The sequence below is a fragment of the Oncorhynchus nerka genome, linkage group LG24 (genome assembly GCF_034236695.1).
Source record: "Oncorhynchus nerka isolate Pitt River linkage group LG24, Oner_Uvic_2.0, whole genome shotgun sequence".
NCBI classification, from domain to species: domain Eukaryota; kingdom Metazoa; phylum Chordata; class Actinopteri; order Salmoniformes; family Salmonidae; genus Oncorhynchus; species Oncorhynchus nerka.
Window position 1 is genome coordinate 71,739,200 of NC_088419.1, and position 17,576 is coordinate 71,756,775.

Genomic DNA, 17,576 nt, shown 5'->3' on the forward strand with positions numbered 1-17,576 from the left:
AACTTTAAACAACACTTTTTATGGATATCTTTAAGAAATGTCTTTCTTCTTGCCACTCTTCCATAAAGGCCAGATTTGTGCAATATACGACTGATTGGTGTCCTATGGACAGAGTGTCCCACCTCAGCTGTAGATCTCTGCAGGTCATCCAGAGTGATCATGGGCCTCTTGGCTGCATCTCTGATCAGTCTTCTCCTTGTATGAGCTGAAAGTTTAGAGGGACGGCCAGGTCTTGGTAGATTTGCAGTGGTCTGATACTCCTTCCATTTCAATATTATCGCTTGCACAGTGCTCCTTGGGATGTTTAAAGCTTGGGAAATCTTTTTGTATCCAAATCCGGCTTTAAACTTCTTCACAACAGTATCTCGGACCTGCCTGGTGTGTTCCTTGTTCTTCATGATGCTCTCTGCGCTTTTAACGGACCTCTGAGACTATCACAGTGCAGGTGCATTTATACGGAGACTTGATTACACACAGGTGGATTGTATTTATCATCATTAGTCATTTAGGTCAACATTGGATCATTCAGAGATCCTCACTGAACTTCTGGAGAGAGTTTGCTGCACTGAAAGTAAAGGGGCTGAATAATTTTGCACGCCCAATTTTTCAGTTTTTGATTTGTTAAAAAAGTTTGAAATATCCAATAAATGTCATTCCACTTCATGATTGTGTCCCACTTGTTGTTGATTCTTCACAAAAAAATACAGTTTTATATCTTTATGTTTGAAGCCTGAAATGTGGCAAAAGGTTGCAAAGTTCAAGGGGGCCGAATACTTTCGCAAGGCACTGTATGCAGCATTTGAAGGCAATAGAAAAATGACACAAATGCCATTTATGACACTTTGTGCAAGAGAGGATGTATGCAAATTCATGGACATCAAATGAGGTCTGACAATATTGTAACGGCTGTTGGTGGAAGAAGGTGAGGACCAAGGCGCAGCGTGGTACGTGTTCATCCTTTTATTAATGGAACTGAACACTAATTAACAAAACAACAAAGAGAACAACCAAAACAGTTCTGTCTGGTGCAGACACAAAAACAGAAAGCAACTACCCACAAAACTCAGGTGGGAAAAGGCTACCTAAGTATGGTTCTCAATCAGAGACAACGATAGACAGCTGCCTCTGATTCAGAACCACACGGCCAAACAACAAAGAAATCCAAAACATAGAAAATGAACATAGAATGCCCACCCTAGTCACACCCTGGCCTAACCAAAATAGAGAATAAAAACCTCTCTATGGCCAGGGCGTGACAAATATACATAATTTATTGTAGCCTCTTTATTTTGCTTCTCCATAGAAGAACTTTCAGAGAACAGGGACAGGAGATAGATATTAGGTTCAAGCCAGGGTCCTGATTAGATTTGGTAGTATAGCTTTCACCAGTTCCTCCGCATACAAGAAACATGTGCCAAACTGTACAGCATAGAAAGGGTATACAAGAAAATAAGCCACAGTTTGCAATATGTGGGAACCATGGTGTGTGTGAATGGAATGTATTTTTTAGCCCAAAAAATCTCCTCTAGCAAAATGCATTAAAAAGACAGAGCCATAAAAAGACAAAGACAAATGACTGCTCCCTTGAAAACAATCTTAACATTTGAACAAAGTATTTGTGACTCATTTCAGGAAACTAGGTGATGTCGTGCATCACTACTTCACAGAAGACGCATTTCAACGTAACCTTTTTTTTAACAAAATGTGTTTTTTTGGCATAAATGCCTTCAGGAACATGTCAACTTTCACGTGCCTTAATAATACATTTATATGCCATCTTAAATATGAATACAATTGTTCAATTATGAACCTAGTTGGTTTAGCCATGATTGGCTGAGATAATGAGATAATGGATGGGCTGGACATGCCAAGAGATGAGTTTGGATTGGTCTACCAGGTAGCACACTTCTGTCTATAACATGAGCTGGTCAGTATGTGTAGGCAATCATTTCTAATGCTGCTTTTTTGAAAGATATCACATAGTAGAATTGCAAAAGTGTTGCTCTCCACTTTCCGGAGGACTGAGTTTTGAAATCAGTGGAATGCCCGATGGAATTAGAATATGATAGCTAAGGATATGGAGAAAATTCAGCCGTTTGATTGTAAATATGCAGAGGGAGTCAAAAACAGAATACACAGAAGGCTGTTGTGTAAAACACCGGTCTCTTGATTACATCTTCAAACTAAGGGCAACCATGGCATCAGTGACAGAGAGGGAGAAGAGTCCATCCATGTATACGGGTAAGATAGTCTAGTTAGTTACATTTTCAGATTTGATCAGAAAGTCATTTTAATTTCAAGTTAAAGCATACTGTTAGCTAGCTAGCTAACGTTAGCTGGCTGGCTCGCTAGTTAACGTTACGTGTATTATCTGTGTGGTAATATTATTAGTATCTCAGAGCCATTTGCATTGCTAGTTATAGCCTATTGTTAGCTAGCTAACATTGAACCTGGTTGGTTAGCTACTTGCAGATTCATGCAGGGTAGTAACGTTATGAGTTGGAATTATAGTTCATTGTTTAGCTAGCTAGCTAGATGTATAAACAAAATACTTTTACAATCCAATTACCCATTTCACAACACCTTCTGTATCCTGTGCATGTGACAAATAAACTTTTATTTGATATAGTATATATTTACCAGAGATGGTAAAGTGAAGAACATGACCTGCACAAAAGTCAAATTAGGCTATAACGTATCCAAGTTCTAAAATGCTCTGGTAGAGTGCTGCTTTTATTTCCTCACACTCACAATCGTAAGCAATTTTTTGTAATTGACTCGCTATTAACTTGGAAATAATGATATTGTCGTGAGTTTATTTTCCTGTAATAATGAAGAAAAATTAGCTAAAGCGAAGACGTTGTCATCTTTATGATATGGTCATTACCTGAACTGGCTAGCCAGCTAACTTAACATTAGCTAGCTAGCGAACAAGCTAATAAACAAACCAAAACATTATTTAGAAAGTTGCTTTTAGTTCCCTGGTTTGCTAGATTGACATATACTGAATTCATGTTTAAACAGGTGGGTTAATTGGTGTTAAAATAGACTAGTTATGCTATTTTGGCTGATGTCATGCAGCCTGTATTTTTCTGTTTATACTTTTTCATAACAACAATGAGGATATGAACGATGCTGAAGGGCTCTCCAATAGGTTAACCAAAACATTCAAGGGCCATTTTCTCAAACGTGAGGTTACAAGTTTATCAACTTTCAAAGCAGAATTACTTTCCCACTGCTCCTCAACTGTAGTGTAAGATATACCATTTCCTAGCTCTGTCTTTACTTTTATCCAATGTAAAAACATAAGACCGACTCGAGCCAGTCGATCACATTTGCCATGTAATTTCTGCCTCTGCTCTTAATCGTCATTTTGCATGAAGGGAATCATAAACATGGGTGATTGCAAAGAAAAATCGAATTATATTTGTTTATATAAATAAATATAAATATTTGTATATATAAAGTTTATATCTAAACTTTCCAGGGTCCTAAATTCAGCAGAACAGGCTGTCACAGTGGCACTTTTGAATGTGACACAAGTTGCCATGGTTATGTGTGAGGGTAAGAACTAATACAATAGGAGACAGATGTAGGATCTTAATCTGAGCCAGTTTGCTACAGCAGGAAAATATTCTTGCAGCAACAGGAAATGTGAAATATTATGTGGATTATAATTACAGTTGCAATATTGTTTTGGGGTACCATACCAAATTCACATAGAAATGTGAGTTATAGATCTGTCATTCTCATTGAAAGCAATCTAGGAAGTGGTAGATCTGTTCAATATGCGTTATTTCTATGCTTCCCATTCTTAAGTTGAGTTTTTTTAAGACTTTTACTTTCATTTTGCTAGACCAGCTTCAAACAGCGGAAAATAATCTATTTTTGGTTATTGAAAATGGTACAATAATTCTCTACACTGTACTTGCTTGTTGTTACGTCCGTCGTTCGAATGAGACCAAGGTGCAGCGTGGTAGGCGTACATTTTAAATGTATTAAATGAACACCAACAAAAAAACAAGAAGATAAACGACACGTAAAGTAATGTAGCGCTCACACAGCAACTAACAAAAAAAAGGTCCCACAACAGAAAGTGGGAAAAAGGGCTGCCTAAGTATGATTCCCAATCAGAGACAACGATAGACAGCTGCCTCTGATTGGGAACCATACTCGGCCAAAAACAAAGAAATAGACAACATAGAATGCCCACCCCAGATCACACCCTGACCTAACCAAATAGAGAAATAAAACGTCTCTTTAAGGTCAGGGCGTGACACTTGTTTTGTCACATAAACTGAAATTTGAATTTTGCAACCAGGAAATGGTGAAGCGATTTCTGCATAGTGCATCTTTAATGAACATTTTTTGTAGGGGTTGCTATATTTTTTGTTAGGGCAAATCAAGGCTGACATTTTAAAGTGTAAATTACAAATGTTAGAAGCATTTATAAACCTCGAAAACATTACAAGTTTGTATTTCCTGCCATGCAGCAACATTTTCCAGCAATAAGAAAAGTGATCAAATGAAGATCCTACATCTGTATGGCCCAAAATAGACAGGAAAGCTTCTGAAAAGAGAGAAGAGCGCTAAGTTCTCTCCGTTTCGTCCATAAGTTACAGGCACAAGGAGTCATTTTTCATTTTTTTAACTTTATATTTTCCAGTAGCAAGAGTAACTATTTCCCCAATGTTAAAAAAACAGAGAATCATAAAACAATAAAATCTAAATAAATCAAAAACAACCATTTAAATCACAGATTTGTTGTAAGACATGGTGACCCAAATGTATTACAAATAATGAATAGAAAAACTGTTCCAGTGAAAGGTCTTCATCAGAACTGTCCATATCTCTCAAAATACACCACAAAGCTTCTCTCTCTCTCTTACAGTCACACACATCCACATCATTGTTGCTCATTATAGCTTTCCTTCATTCAACAGCGGAGTAGTGAAATTATATTGACCATCTTGTAGAATACAAAACTTAAAACAATAACTACAATTATGAATAAATCAATCATAACAAATCAAATGCACAGTATGTGATATCATTCCATTTCAATCAAATATCTTTACAACTAGCTAAATAGAAACATTTTCTACGAGATTTATGACTAAATTCTATTTCAAAATAAATCACTTTCATTCATTTCTTAATAAGATGTGAAACGATTTTCATATACAGAGACGTTATAAAGGTGTAGTAAAAATATTTCCACAAATGTACAGTATTTTCCTTCACATTTCAAGTTCTGATATAACTTAAGTGGTCAGCATAGTATTGATACATGTGTTGATGCTGTAAAATGTAGCTCTATAAGCAACGGTCCTCTTTAGTGTTCTCATTTAGAAATAACAATATAACGCCAACACCCGTCTACACTCTACAAACAATGATTGATTCATTTAAAATATATCAATTATTGCTTTAGTTTACATCATGATTAGGTTGCCTTATCAAACAGAGTATCTAATAACACATTGACATACATATAGCCTTTCCAACATCCAATCACAGAAATCCATGTTTTTAGTCACAGACGTTTTCAGCCAGGTCCCATGACCCACGGTTTGGAAAACACTCGGTTGATACAATAGGCTAAGAACAATCTGGATGTAAATACTCCCAATGGTATCAATCTTCATGTTGTCGCCTGCAGTCCACCCCCCCCCCCCTCTGTCTCTCTCTCTCTCTCTCTCTCTCTCCAGTCTCAGTGTCTGGCTACTACATTCCAGAAATACTGGGTCCAGACTAATATTCTGTGTGCTGACTGATGGAAGCACAGATCCACATACACCCCACCCAGGATAACTAAGCATTGTCTATTAGAGTAGTAGTTCCCCTGACACACTGATCTACGGTCAGTTTTGTGAAACACTGGTTAAAGTCTCATTAATCTCAATCTGTGCTAGGAACATAAAAGGGCTGTGATAGTGGATTATATCTGTTTGTTCATCTCAGGAAGGAGTGGATGAGAGGGGAAGAGAAGGGGTAGATGAGTACAGTGGTGAGGAGCCTGTAAGCGAGAATAGCAGCCCCAGACAAAGCCTATTTTCTCTGGGAGAGACCTGCCTTACATTCCCCTCATTCTGTCCTACTATGTGTCCTGTGTGTGTGTTTGTGATATATTTTTTTACAACTTTTTTTGTTGCAGAATGACCATTACTTCAAATCAAATGACAAAATAAAGATGACACATAAAAAGGAAATAAAACAACAGGACTGTGAGTGGCACTACTAAAACAATGACCGTCGATCAACAAACATAAACCAGACACATACACAGGTGAAACAAACCCAATCGCACGTCTCCCACAATACATGTCTCCACTTGAAGGGTGAGAATGAGGAACACAGCAGTGGGCGTATAAAAACAGAGAAAGAGCTTGTGGTGTTGAATCATATTAATCAGTGTTTATGTCGTGTTCACTGGCGTATCGGACACCCCCGTAATCCACGCAAGACCTTGCGAGGTGGCCCCGCAAAACTGTGTTATGTTACTGGTTATGTTCACTTTTGTTTTCATATTTAGCGCTGACGGTTTGACATTTTCTGAGGGGCAACAATTATAAAAGATCATAAAAAATACATTCTGTCTCAGCATGAAAGGGTACTATGACATTCCAAATTATTTATTTGAAATCTAGATATCTAGAATCCTTGGGTATAAATCTTCCTTCAGCATTATCTTCCAAGATTAACACTATAAAACATGACTTAAAACAAGGTTATAAAACAATGTTTGGCAGACCAGGAGGTTTTGGTTCTCTTGAAAAGATTCTAAGCCACTGTGGTCTGTCCCTTCATGATGCTAAAATAGATACTCTTTCCCGGTCTGTCTTGTTCTCTCTACCTCTCTCACACATACCCTTCCTTAATACAATTCTCTACCACTATATCCAACTCCCACTCACATACAAACACACAACATCACAATCTATATCCCTGTGCCCTAACCCAAGTCTAGGGTCTAGTCAAAAACATCCTCTCTCCCTCTTATTTTCTCGCACACACAATTTCTGTCTTCTCTCCCTCTGCCAAGTCCTCACCACATCACTGTCTGTGTGTATGTATCCATGTATGTGTGTATGTTTGTATGTATGTGGTGTGTGTGTGTTTATGTGTGTCTCTACTCAAAGGAGAGCAGGTCGGGGTGTTGTTCAAGCTCCTCTGTGTCTGTAACTGCTGATCCTCTCATACAGAGGGAGCCATTCTCCATCAGCCCATCCTCACTCACACTCAGACTGATCCTGTATGGAGCCTTCAGAGGGGTGGAGGCCAGCCTCGTGTCCACTCCCGGTGCCTTCTGCCTGGGCTCAGACGTCTTCGACCTGTGGGGGTCCGGGTGGTCCTTATGGATGAGGTCTGGGACAGAGAGCTGGAGCTGAATCTGGGTCTTCTCTGGCTCTCTCCTCTCTTCCGTCTCATCCCCTTCCACTCCATCCATCTTACTACTTCCATTTCTCTCCATCTCCACCACCTCATCCTCCTCTTTCCTCTCGCTGTCCAGAGAGCCAGTCAGTCCGGTGAATCCGTCTCTCCCTCCATCATTCTCTCCATCCCTCTCTCCCTGGGGTGGGGTATGCTCCTTGCTAATGGGGGGGTTTTTGTCAGGGGAGGAGAGGGAGTGATCAGGGGTCTCAGGGGGAGTGGTGACGACAGGGTCAGATGAGATCATCATGTCCTGGGTGGTCTTCAGGGCGCGAGGAAGACGCTTCTTACCGGGGGGAGGGGGGTCCAGACGAGGGAAGGAGTCCAGAGAGGTATGACTGGAGGGATAGAGAAGAGAACTGTGTCAATCTTTGTGTGTTTCTGTGTCTGTTTAGTAGACAGGGGAGAGAGAAGATGCACATACATCCGTTTTAGCAGTTTAGCTATGAACAAAGCCTAATACGTTGCCTGAACCTGAAATTAATGACTCATTTGTTCAATCCCTCCCCGTCACCTCCTTACTTGCCTCTCTCTCTCTCCCTCTCCCTCTCTCTCTCTCTCTCTTTCTCTCTCTCTCTCTCATGCTGTGAGATTGTGTGTGTTTGTTGACTGTGTGTTTATATTATCAGTGGAATATTTCTCTATCTGTCCCCCATAAATGAGCATATTGCCATGGTGATGACTTATCATTTCCATAGTAATAAGAAGTCACTGCAAAGAATACCAGTCATTTATGACTAGTCTGTCTGTACGTGACTTACCACTCACTGTCGCTGACACACACACACACACACACACACACACACACACACACACACACACACACACACACACACACACACACACACACACACACACACAATCCATATTTCTCAACACATCAGTGTCCAAACACACATCACGGTTTTACCAATTATATGATGAGGATGTGAGTTCGGCAGCGAGTTCAGTCAAGAGACAGACAGATCAATGAACAGCTACAGTATGTAGACAAACAGCTCATTCTGTCTCTTTAGACAGAGGGAGACCCAAGGCTGCGTGTGTGTGTGTGTGTGTGTATGTGTATGGTTTAATCTCTGTCTTCAATCTAACTAACCATCCTCTTACTCTGATGAATCATTTAAACATCTTAGACTCCGTGGTTATGATTTTAATATGGAGTGAAAAGTTGCTTTTTGAAATAACTAGCTACAGTTTGACTCAGAATAAAACCAATATTGGAGTGATTCTCCAGAGCACAGTGTCTAAAAGTGTCTGTGTGTAATGTGTAATGTGTGTATCCCTCCTTACCTATTGGCAGTAGTCCCCAGGGTCATCTCCTCCATATTGCTCCAGACTGCTCCTACGTTCTTGTTGACCTCTGTGACCCCGATGTCTCCTAGAAGACTGGGCTCCTTCCTCCGCAGCAGGTCATTGACCTTTGCCCCCACCACCTTTCCCAGGTTCAGGGCGTTCTTCAGCCTCTGCTGACCTCCAGCGACAGCGGTGGAGGAGGGGGCCTCGGCAGGGCTGCTACCCAGGGCAGGGTTAGCAGTGACCAGGGAGCGACGGGCCGAGGCCTGAGTCAACCTGGAGGCCTGGAGCCCCTGGCCTGGAGCTCTGGAGGCGTTGGAGTTCTCAAACATACTCTGGTCAACTGGAGGGAGAGAGGGAGGGAGAGGGATCGTGTAAGATAAAAGTGAGGCATTTCTAGTTAAATGCAAGGTTTCAGATACATAGAACATTACAGGCACCAATGGAATGGAACAGATATAAATGGAATGTATAGACAACATTAAATCTCATGACCTGGAGCAAAAGAACACTCCTGACATTCCAATACTTACTGCATCTTTTATGCTACATTGCAGAATGTTGCAAAATCAAAAACATGTTTAAGTATGGCTTAGTATTAGAATGAGCAAATGGGGTGCCACAAGGCACAGTGTTACAACCACTCCATATGGATGCAACACATTACACAACCATCAACAAGTCAGGATGCAAGCAAGGGGCATGACACATGCACATATCCACATCCACCAATCACAATGAAGCAGAAAAAGGGACCACAATGCATTACAGGATGGGTAAATGCACAAAGAAGCGGGTTGTTGTCGGTCCACAGTACAATAATAGATTTCCTTACCTCGTGGAGAAAATAATTTCTCAGAAGGCATTAGTAAGACACAACAAGTGCTTAGAATGAATAAAACGTGTATTTGTAAAGCGGGTTCCAAACATTGCGTACAAAGTGTTATATAAATACATTTTAAGTTCTAAGTTAAATCATGTAGCAGATGGTCTTATGCAGAGTGCTTTCTAATAACCTCCAGTACATATGCTAGAGAAAATGTAGAGTTCAGAATACTGAGCACATTCCAATGGAACACAATTTACTGCCTGATTCTTTTTCGCTGATCAGACAATCGCTCAGGAGCCCTGACGGGCTCATCATAGGGACAAATAGGGACTTTACGGCTAAAAACCGGGTTGGATTGTAACTCTAAACACCACATCTCATCTCTCGACAGATATATGGAAAGAAACAGTGAAAGCAGTGAGACAGTACATCACAGGTGCCCTTGACTTCACTTTGTGTTGCGGCTGCAATTCAGATGATTTCAAAGACACTGGCAGCTCCAGAGATCTTAGAATATATTAGTGTGTCTTTGGAGAGTGAGCTAATATGAATCAGCAGTGAACGAAGGATGTTTGAAAGAGGAAGAGAGAGGGAGAGCAGACATCCAGGTGGTTATTCACACAAACACTGATATCTCCTTTCACTGTTAGAGGCTTGCCAGGGGGATGGATGCTCTGTAGCCTGACTAAAGAGAAGTGCTGTTAGAAAAATTATATTTGATAAAAAAAAAAAAACATGAGCTGGCGCACACCCAGAAAATAGTTTGTGTGGAGGTGCTGACTAACGGCGAATAAACTATAAACTATCAAAATAAAACAGTTGCACACTACATATAATCTCCCAGCAATTTAATGGTATTTACCAACGTTTCGGCATCACTTCGGCAAAAATGATATTTAACAGAAAATCAATCTGTTTATCTCTGTGTGTCTGTGCACGTGTGTTTGTGACAGCTCTCAGCCACTCTTTATGCTAGAAAAGCAGTTCCCACACTTTTCTTAGCTACAATCCCTATCAGAAGGCTGCATAATGATAGAATGAGGATAGTGTTTTAAGTATGGGTGGGCATGATAATAAATAGCACAAACATAGTCAGCTCCATTACACATTAACTCCCCGTGTTAAGACGCTGGAGCTTGTTTGTCTACACCCGAGGCTGAGACTGGCCCTGTACTATAATACATGCTGGTGTCCCTCTCCTGTCTCTATCTCCCTCTCTCTCTCTTGTTTCCCCCCTCTCTCTTATTTTCCCTCTCTTGCTCTCAACCCCCCTCCCTCCTGAGGGGTATGTACTACTGGGGTGAATCTGGGGGGAATATATATATATATACATTTTTTTTTTCTGTCACCAGCGTTACAATCACCTGAACTCCATCACCTCCTTGATTACCTGCCCTTTATATGTCACTCCCTTTGGTTTCTTCCCCAGTCGTCATTGTTCCTGTTTCATGTTGGTGCGCTGTTCGTGTTTCTTGTTTTGTTCATTTATTTATGAAATGTATTCACTCCATGAACTTGCTTCCCGACTCTCAGCATACATCGTTACAAGAGGAGAATAAACATATAGGAATGAAGTACAGAAAACATAAAAGAAAGATAATTAAATGAAAAAAAAAGACAATTAAATGAAAGAGACAGAATTCTAGAAAGGCAATCAACTGTTATGATAGTACGGTACAGTGTGGCACAGCAATTTAAGTAGAGGAGTACGGAAAGAGAGAAAGTAAGAAAGGAGACGTTTATTGAGCAAAAGCAAGGTCAGGGACAGAATGAGATGCAGGGTAAGTGCATTTTCACTCCCACACATATACAGTACAGTATACTGGGTTTCTCTTTATACAACAGGCCAGCGAAGGACCTGATGGAATGAAATGTTTTGTACCAGAGAAAAAAGACCCAGGTTAACAGAACAGAGGGAGAAAGGTCACACTATTGAGATGCTCCCACAGCCCAATGAAGCCTTAGTCACAGGAATAGGAAACAAAGTTTAGCCACAACTTTGGAACTTAGAATCATAAGGTCCAGTCTTGTTGGGAGATACTGGAATGCAATGTAACGTTCCAATTGGTTTATTTATAATTTAAAGTTTTATCTCAAGTGTTATTAAAAGTTTTATCTCCTGTCACATAATTGTCTGTATTACTAACATATACCCTTAGAGAGAATGTCCATGACGATAACAACTTCTACAGAGTCAGTCAGAGCCTTATATCAGTCTTATAGGCTGCTGTTTCTTTATGGACTCAACTTTACTCTTCATCTGAAGAAAAACTTTAGACTTTGTTCTCAGCTGTGAGTAACCCACTTCTGTCACAGTGACTACACACACACACACACACACACACACACACACACACACACACACACACACACACACACAGTGGTGAGACTTGGGCTGTTAGTCAGACAACAGCAGCCTTCCTCACAGAGATGTTATCACAGTTGAGAAAGAAGGAGAGTAGGAGACAATCACAGGCTGATCACCTGTTATGCGAGTGCAGCAAGGAGCCATGGTAAGTAGCTAGCTACCATTAAACTTATCTTATAAAAAACAATCAATCTTCACATAATCACTAGTTAACTACACATGGTTGGTGATATTACTAGGTTAACTAGCTTGTCCTGCGTTGCATATAATCAATGAGGTGCCTGTTAATTTATCATCGAATCACAGCCTATAAAAGCGCGAAAAAAGCACAATCGTTGCACGAATGTCCCTAATCATAAACATCAATGTCTTTCTTAAAATTAATACACAGAATTATATTTTTTGGGATCTGCATATTTAGTTAAAAGAAATTCATGTTAGCAGGCAATATTAAGTAGGGAAATTGTGTCACTTCTCTTGCGTTCAGTGTAAGCAGAGTCAGGGTATATGCAACAGTTTGGGCCGTTGCGAATTAATTTGCCAGAACTTTACATAATTATGACATAACATTGAAGGATGTGCAATGTAACAGAAATATTTAGACTTAGGGTTGCCACTCGTTCGATAAAATACAGAACGGTTCCGTATTTCACTGAAAGAATAAACGTTTTGTTTTCGAAATGATAGTTTTCGTATTTGACCATATTAATGACCAAAGGCTCGTATTTCTGTGTTTATTATATTATAATTAAGTCTATGATTTGATATTTGATAGAGCAGTCTGACAGAGCGGTGGTAGGCAGCAACAGGCTCGTAAGCATTCATTCAAACTTTACTGCGTTTGCCAGCAGCTCTTAGCAATGCTTGAAACACAGAGCTGTTTATGACTTCAAGCCTATCAACTCCTGAGATTAGGCTGGCAATACTAAAGTGCCTGTTAGAACATCCAATAGTCAAACATATATGAAATACAAATGGTATAGATAGAAATAGTTGATGCGTCATAATTCCTATAATAACTACAACCTAAAACTTCTTAACTGGGTATATTGAAGAACTGGGAATATTGAACCACCAGCTTTCATATGTTCTGAGCAAGGAACTTAAACGTTAGCTTTTTTACATGGCACATATTGCACTTTTACTTTCTTCTCCAACACTGTGTTTTTGCACTATTTAAACCAAATTGAGCATGATTAATTATTTATTTGAGACTAAATAGATTTTATTTATGTATTATATTAAGTTAAAATAAAAGTGTTCATTGTTCATTCAGTATTGTTGTAATTGTCATTATTACAAATATACATATATAAAAATCGGGAATTAATCGGTATCGGCTTTTTTTGGTCCTCGGTATCGGCATTGAAAATCATAATTGGTCGAACCTCTACAACGTACCACAGGGCTGAGTGGAGGAGAGTAGGAGACAACGTACCACAGGGCTGAGTGGAGGAGAGTAGGAGACAACGTACCACAGGGCTGAGTGAAAGAGAGTAGGAGACAACGTACCACAGGGCTGAGTGAAGGAGAGTAGGAGACAACGTACCACAGGGCTGAGTGAAGGAGAGTAGGAGACAACGTACCACAGGGCTGAGTGGAGGAGAGTAGGAGACAACGTACCACATGGCTGAGTGAAGGAGAGTAGGAGACATCGTACCACAGGGCTGACTAGAGGAGAGTAGGAGACAACGTACCACAGGGCTGAGTGAAGGAGAGTAGGAAACAACGTACCACAGGGCTGACTGGAGGAGAGTAGGAGACAACATACCACAGGGCTGAGTGAAGGAGAGTAGGAAACAACGTACCACAGGGCTGAGTGAAGGAGAGTAGGAGACAACGTACCACAGGGCTGACTGGAGGAGAGTAGGAGACAACGTACCACAGGGCTGAGTGAAGGAGAGTAGGAAACAACGTACCACAGGGCTGAGTGGAGGAGTGTGCTTTTATTATTAAGTCGAAATGTCTAGGAGCAACAACGGCTCAGCCGCAAAGTGGTAGGCAACAAAAGCTCACAGAACGGGACCGCCGAGTGCTGAAGCACCGAGTCTGTCCTCAGTTGCAAAACTCACTACCGAGTTCTAAACTGCCACTGGAAGCAACGTCAACACAATAACTGTTCGTCGAGAGCTTCATGAAATGGGTTTTCATGGCTGAGCAACTGCACAAAATCCTAAGATCACCATGCGCCGGCTGGAGTGCTGTAAACCTCGCCACCATTGGACTCTGGAGTGTTTTCTGGAGTGATGAATCATGCTTCACCATCTGGCAGTCTGACAGATTAATCTGGGTTTGGCAGATGCCAGGAGAACGCTACCTGCCCCAATGCATAGTGCCAACCGTAAAGTTTGTCGGACGAGGAATAATGGTCTGTAGCTGTTTTTCATGGTTCGGGCTAAGCCCCTTAGTTCCAGTGAAGGGAAAGCTTAACGCTACAGCATACAATTACATTCTGGACCATTCTGTGCTTACAACTTTGTGCCAACAGTTTGGGAAGGCCCTTTCCTGTTTCAGCATGACAATACCCCGTGCACAAAGCGAGGTCCATATAGAAATGGTTTGTCAAGATCGTGTGGAAGAACTTGACTTGCCTGCAGAGCCCCAACCTCAAAGCCATTAAACACCTTTAGGATGAATTGGAACGCAGACTGTGAGCCAGGCCTAATCGCCCAACATCAGTGGCAGGCCTCACTAATGCTCTTGTGGTTGAATGGAAGCAAGTCCCCGCAGAAATGTTACTTTTGATCATGTAGTGTAGTTGCTGTCTACAGGAGTAGCTAGCAGCTGCTCCCCTAGACTTCCAGTCATGCGCTAACACTAGTAAACCAATGGCTCCAGAAACTACCTTCAAACTGCATGCAGAGACAAACATGGTATTCATGAGTTCATCTGACTCTTGCCAAAATGTCAAACTGTCCCTTTAAGTCACTGAACGAGACTGAATGCTGGGTAGTAAATTAAATTTAACACGCTCATTTGTGGCGATGAATTAATTTAATTGACTGTTCCAAAGTAAAGTAGTGTCTGCACTGTGCACTAACCGGAGATGAAAATGAAGCACTTCAAATAGAACAGGCTAATTATTTTAGATAAGTTATGTCTAACTTTGGAGCCAGACATGACCCAGAGAGCTAGACTTCCTGTTCCCCTGACCCACAGTACAGTAGCCCAGCCACACACTATGCACACCCAGAGCACAGCTATTGTAGGCCAAACATCTATAATTCACACACCCTCGTTTTTTAATATGAATAATTGAAATTAGTGGGTGTTGGGGATGAATAATTTAAGTGCTGTACACTATAGAGCTAGAGGGATACGAGGGGGTCTGCTCATTCTGTAACCTCCTGTTGAGTTGTACACTGTCCTGCTTCCTGTCTCTTGTGGTTTGGACAGGGAGGTCAGAGGTATAAAGTTAGACCTACAGCTACAGCGGCCGATGGGATTATGAGTTCCCCCCCAAGTGCTTCTCAATGAAGAGCCAGTGTGTTACTGTGTGTGTTACACCCCCCCCCCCCCTGTCTTTCTCCCTCCCCAACCCTCTCTCTCGGCCTCTGTCTCTCTATCCCATTCTCTCTTTCAGTTTCAGAATTAAGCGGCCATAACATTTCATCAATGGTCTGTTTAGCTCAGTCGATAGGCTGTCTCTCCGTGTGTCTGGATGTATGTGTGTTGTATTGCATCTCATTGATTCCTACTTGCACAGCCATTTTAAATATTAGACTGAGGTTAACTGAGGTTAACTCAAAGGTCTGATCAATAGAGTCCTTCACAAGTTCACCAATAACATCCAATACATACTGTTGTGGTTAGCAGAGATCAACTAGAATGTGTTGGAGATGACAGGAGCGAGTAGAATCAGTGGTTCCCAGATCATGACACCCCCCCCCATTTATGGACATGTCTGCACCCAAACAACAGCAGAAAAACCTCAGGAACAATAATTAATATTCTAACCTCCAGATGTGAATGAACATATCAAACCCTGTTACAGCAACACACTCTCAACAAAGAAACTCTCCTCGAACCCTGTTACAGCAACACACTCTCAACAAAGAAACTCTCCTCAAACCCTGTTACAGCAACACTCTCAACAAAGAAACTCTCCTCGAACCCTGTTACAGCAACACTCTCAACAAAGAAACTCTCCCTGAACCCTGTTACAGCAACACTCTCAACAAAGAAACTCTCCCTGAACCCTGTTACAGCAACACTCTCAACAAAGAAACTCTCCCCATACCCTGTTACAGCAACACTCTCAACAAAGAAACTCTCCTCAAACCCTGTTACAGCAACACTCTCAACACATAAACTCTCCTCAAACCCTATTACAGCAACACACTCTCAACAAAGAAACTCTCCTCAAACCCTGTTACAGCAACACTCTCAACAAATAAACTCTCCTCAAACCCTATTACAGCAACACACTCTCAACAAAGAAACTCTCCTCATACCCTGTTACAGCAACACTCTCAACAAATAAACTCTCCTCAAACCCTGTTACAGCAACACTCTCAACAAAGAAACTCTCCCTGAACCCTGTTACAGCAACACACTCTCAACAAAGAAACTCTCCTCGAACCCTGTTACAGCAACACTCTCAACAAAGAAACTCTCCTCAAACCCTGTTACAGCAACACACTCTCAACAAAGAAACTCTCCTCAAACCCTGTTACAGCAACACTCTCAACAAATAAACTCTCCTCAAACCCTGTTACAGCAACACACTCTCAACAAAGAAACTCTCCTCGAACCCTATTACAGCTACACTCTCAACAAATAAACTCTCCTCAAACCCTGTTACAGCAACACTCTCAACAAAGAAACTCTCCTCAAACCCTGTTACAGCAACACTCTCAACAAATAAACTCTCCTCAAACCCTGTTACAGCAACACTCTCAACAAAGAAACTCTCCCTGAACCCGATTACAGCAACACACTCTCAACAAAGAAACTCTCCTCAAACCCTGTTACAGCAACACACTCTCAACAAAGAAACTCTCCTCGAACCCTATTACAGCAACACTCTCAACAAAGAAACTCTCCTCAAACCCTGTTACAGCAACACACTCTCAACAAAGAAACTCTCCTCGAACCCTATTACAGCAACACACTCTCAACAAAGAAACTCTCCTCGAACCCTGTTACAGCAACACTCTCAACAAAGAAACTCTCCTCGAACCCTATTACAGCAACACTCTCAACAAAGAAACTCTCCTCAAACCCTATTACAGCTACACTCTCAACAAAGAAACTCTCCTCAAACCCTGTTACAGCAACACACTCTCAACAAAGAAACTCTCCTCGAACCCTGTTACAGCAACACTCTCAACAAAGAAACTCTCCCTGAACCCTGTTACAGCAATACTCTCAACAAAGAAACTCTCCTCGAACCCTGTTACAGCAACACTCTCAACAAAGAAACTCTCCTCGAACCCTGTTACAGCAACACTCTCAACAAAGAAACTCTCCCTGAACCCTGTTACAGCAACACTCTCAACAAAGAAACTCTCCTCATACCCTGTTACAGCAACACTCTCAACAAAGAAACTCTCCTCAAACCCTGTTACAGCAACACTCTCAACACATAAACTCTCCTCAAACCCTATTACAGCAACACACTCTCAACAAAGAAACTCTCCTCAAACCCTG

At 41.2% G+C, this 17,576-nt stretch overlaps 1 protein-coding gene across 1 annotated transcript in view; it reads right to left on the reverse strand.

The window, feature by feature from the left end:
• Positions 1-937: 937 nt before the first annotated feature.
• The window catches only part of LOC115108554 (carboxyl-terminal PDZ ligand of neuronal nitric oxide synthase protein-like), a 177,951-nt gene continuing 161,312 nt past the window's right edge, over positions 938-17,576 (reverse strand). Inside the window, exons 11-12 of the mRNA XM_029633047.2 lie at positions 8,725-9,070; positions 938-7,772 (exon numbers count right to left, since the gene is read on the reverse strand). Of these exons, the coding sequence (XP_029488907.1) occupies positions 7,133-7,772; positions 8,725-9,070 (986 nt within the window). The 3' untranslated portion in view covers positions 938-7,132. The remainder of the gene's footprint in view (positions 7,773-8,724; positions 9,071-17,576) is intronic.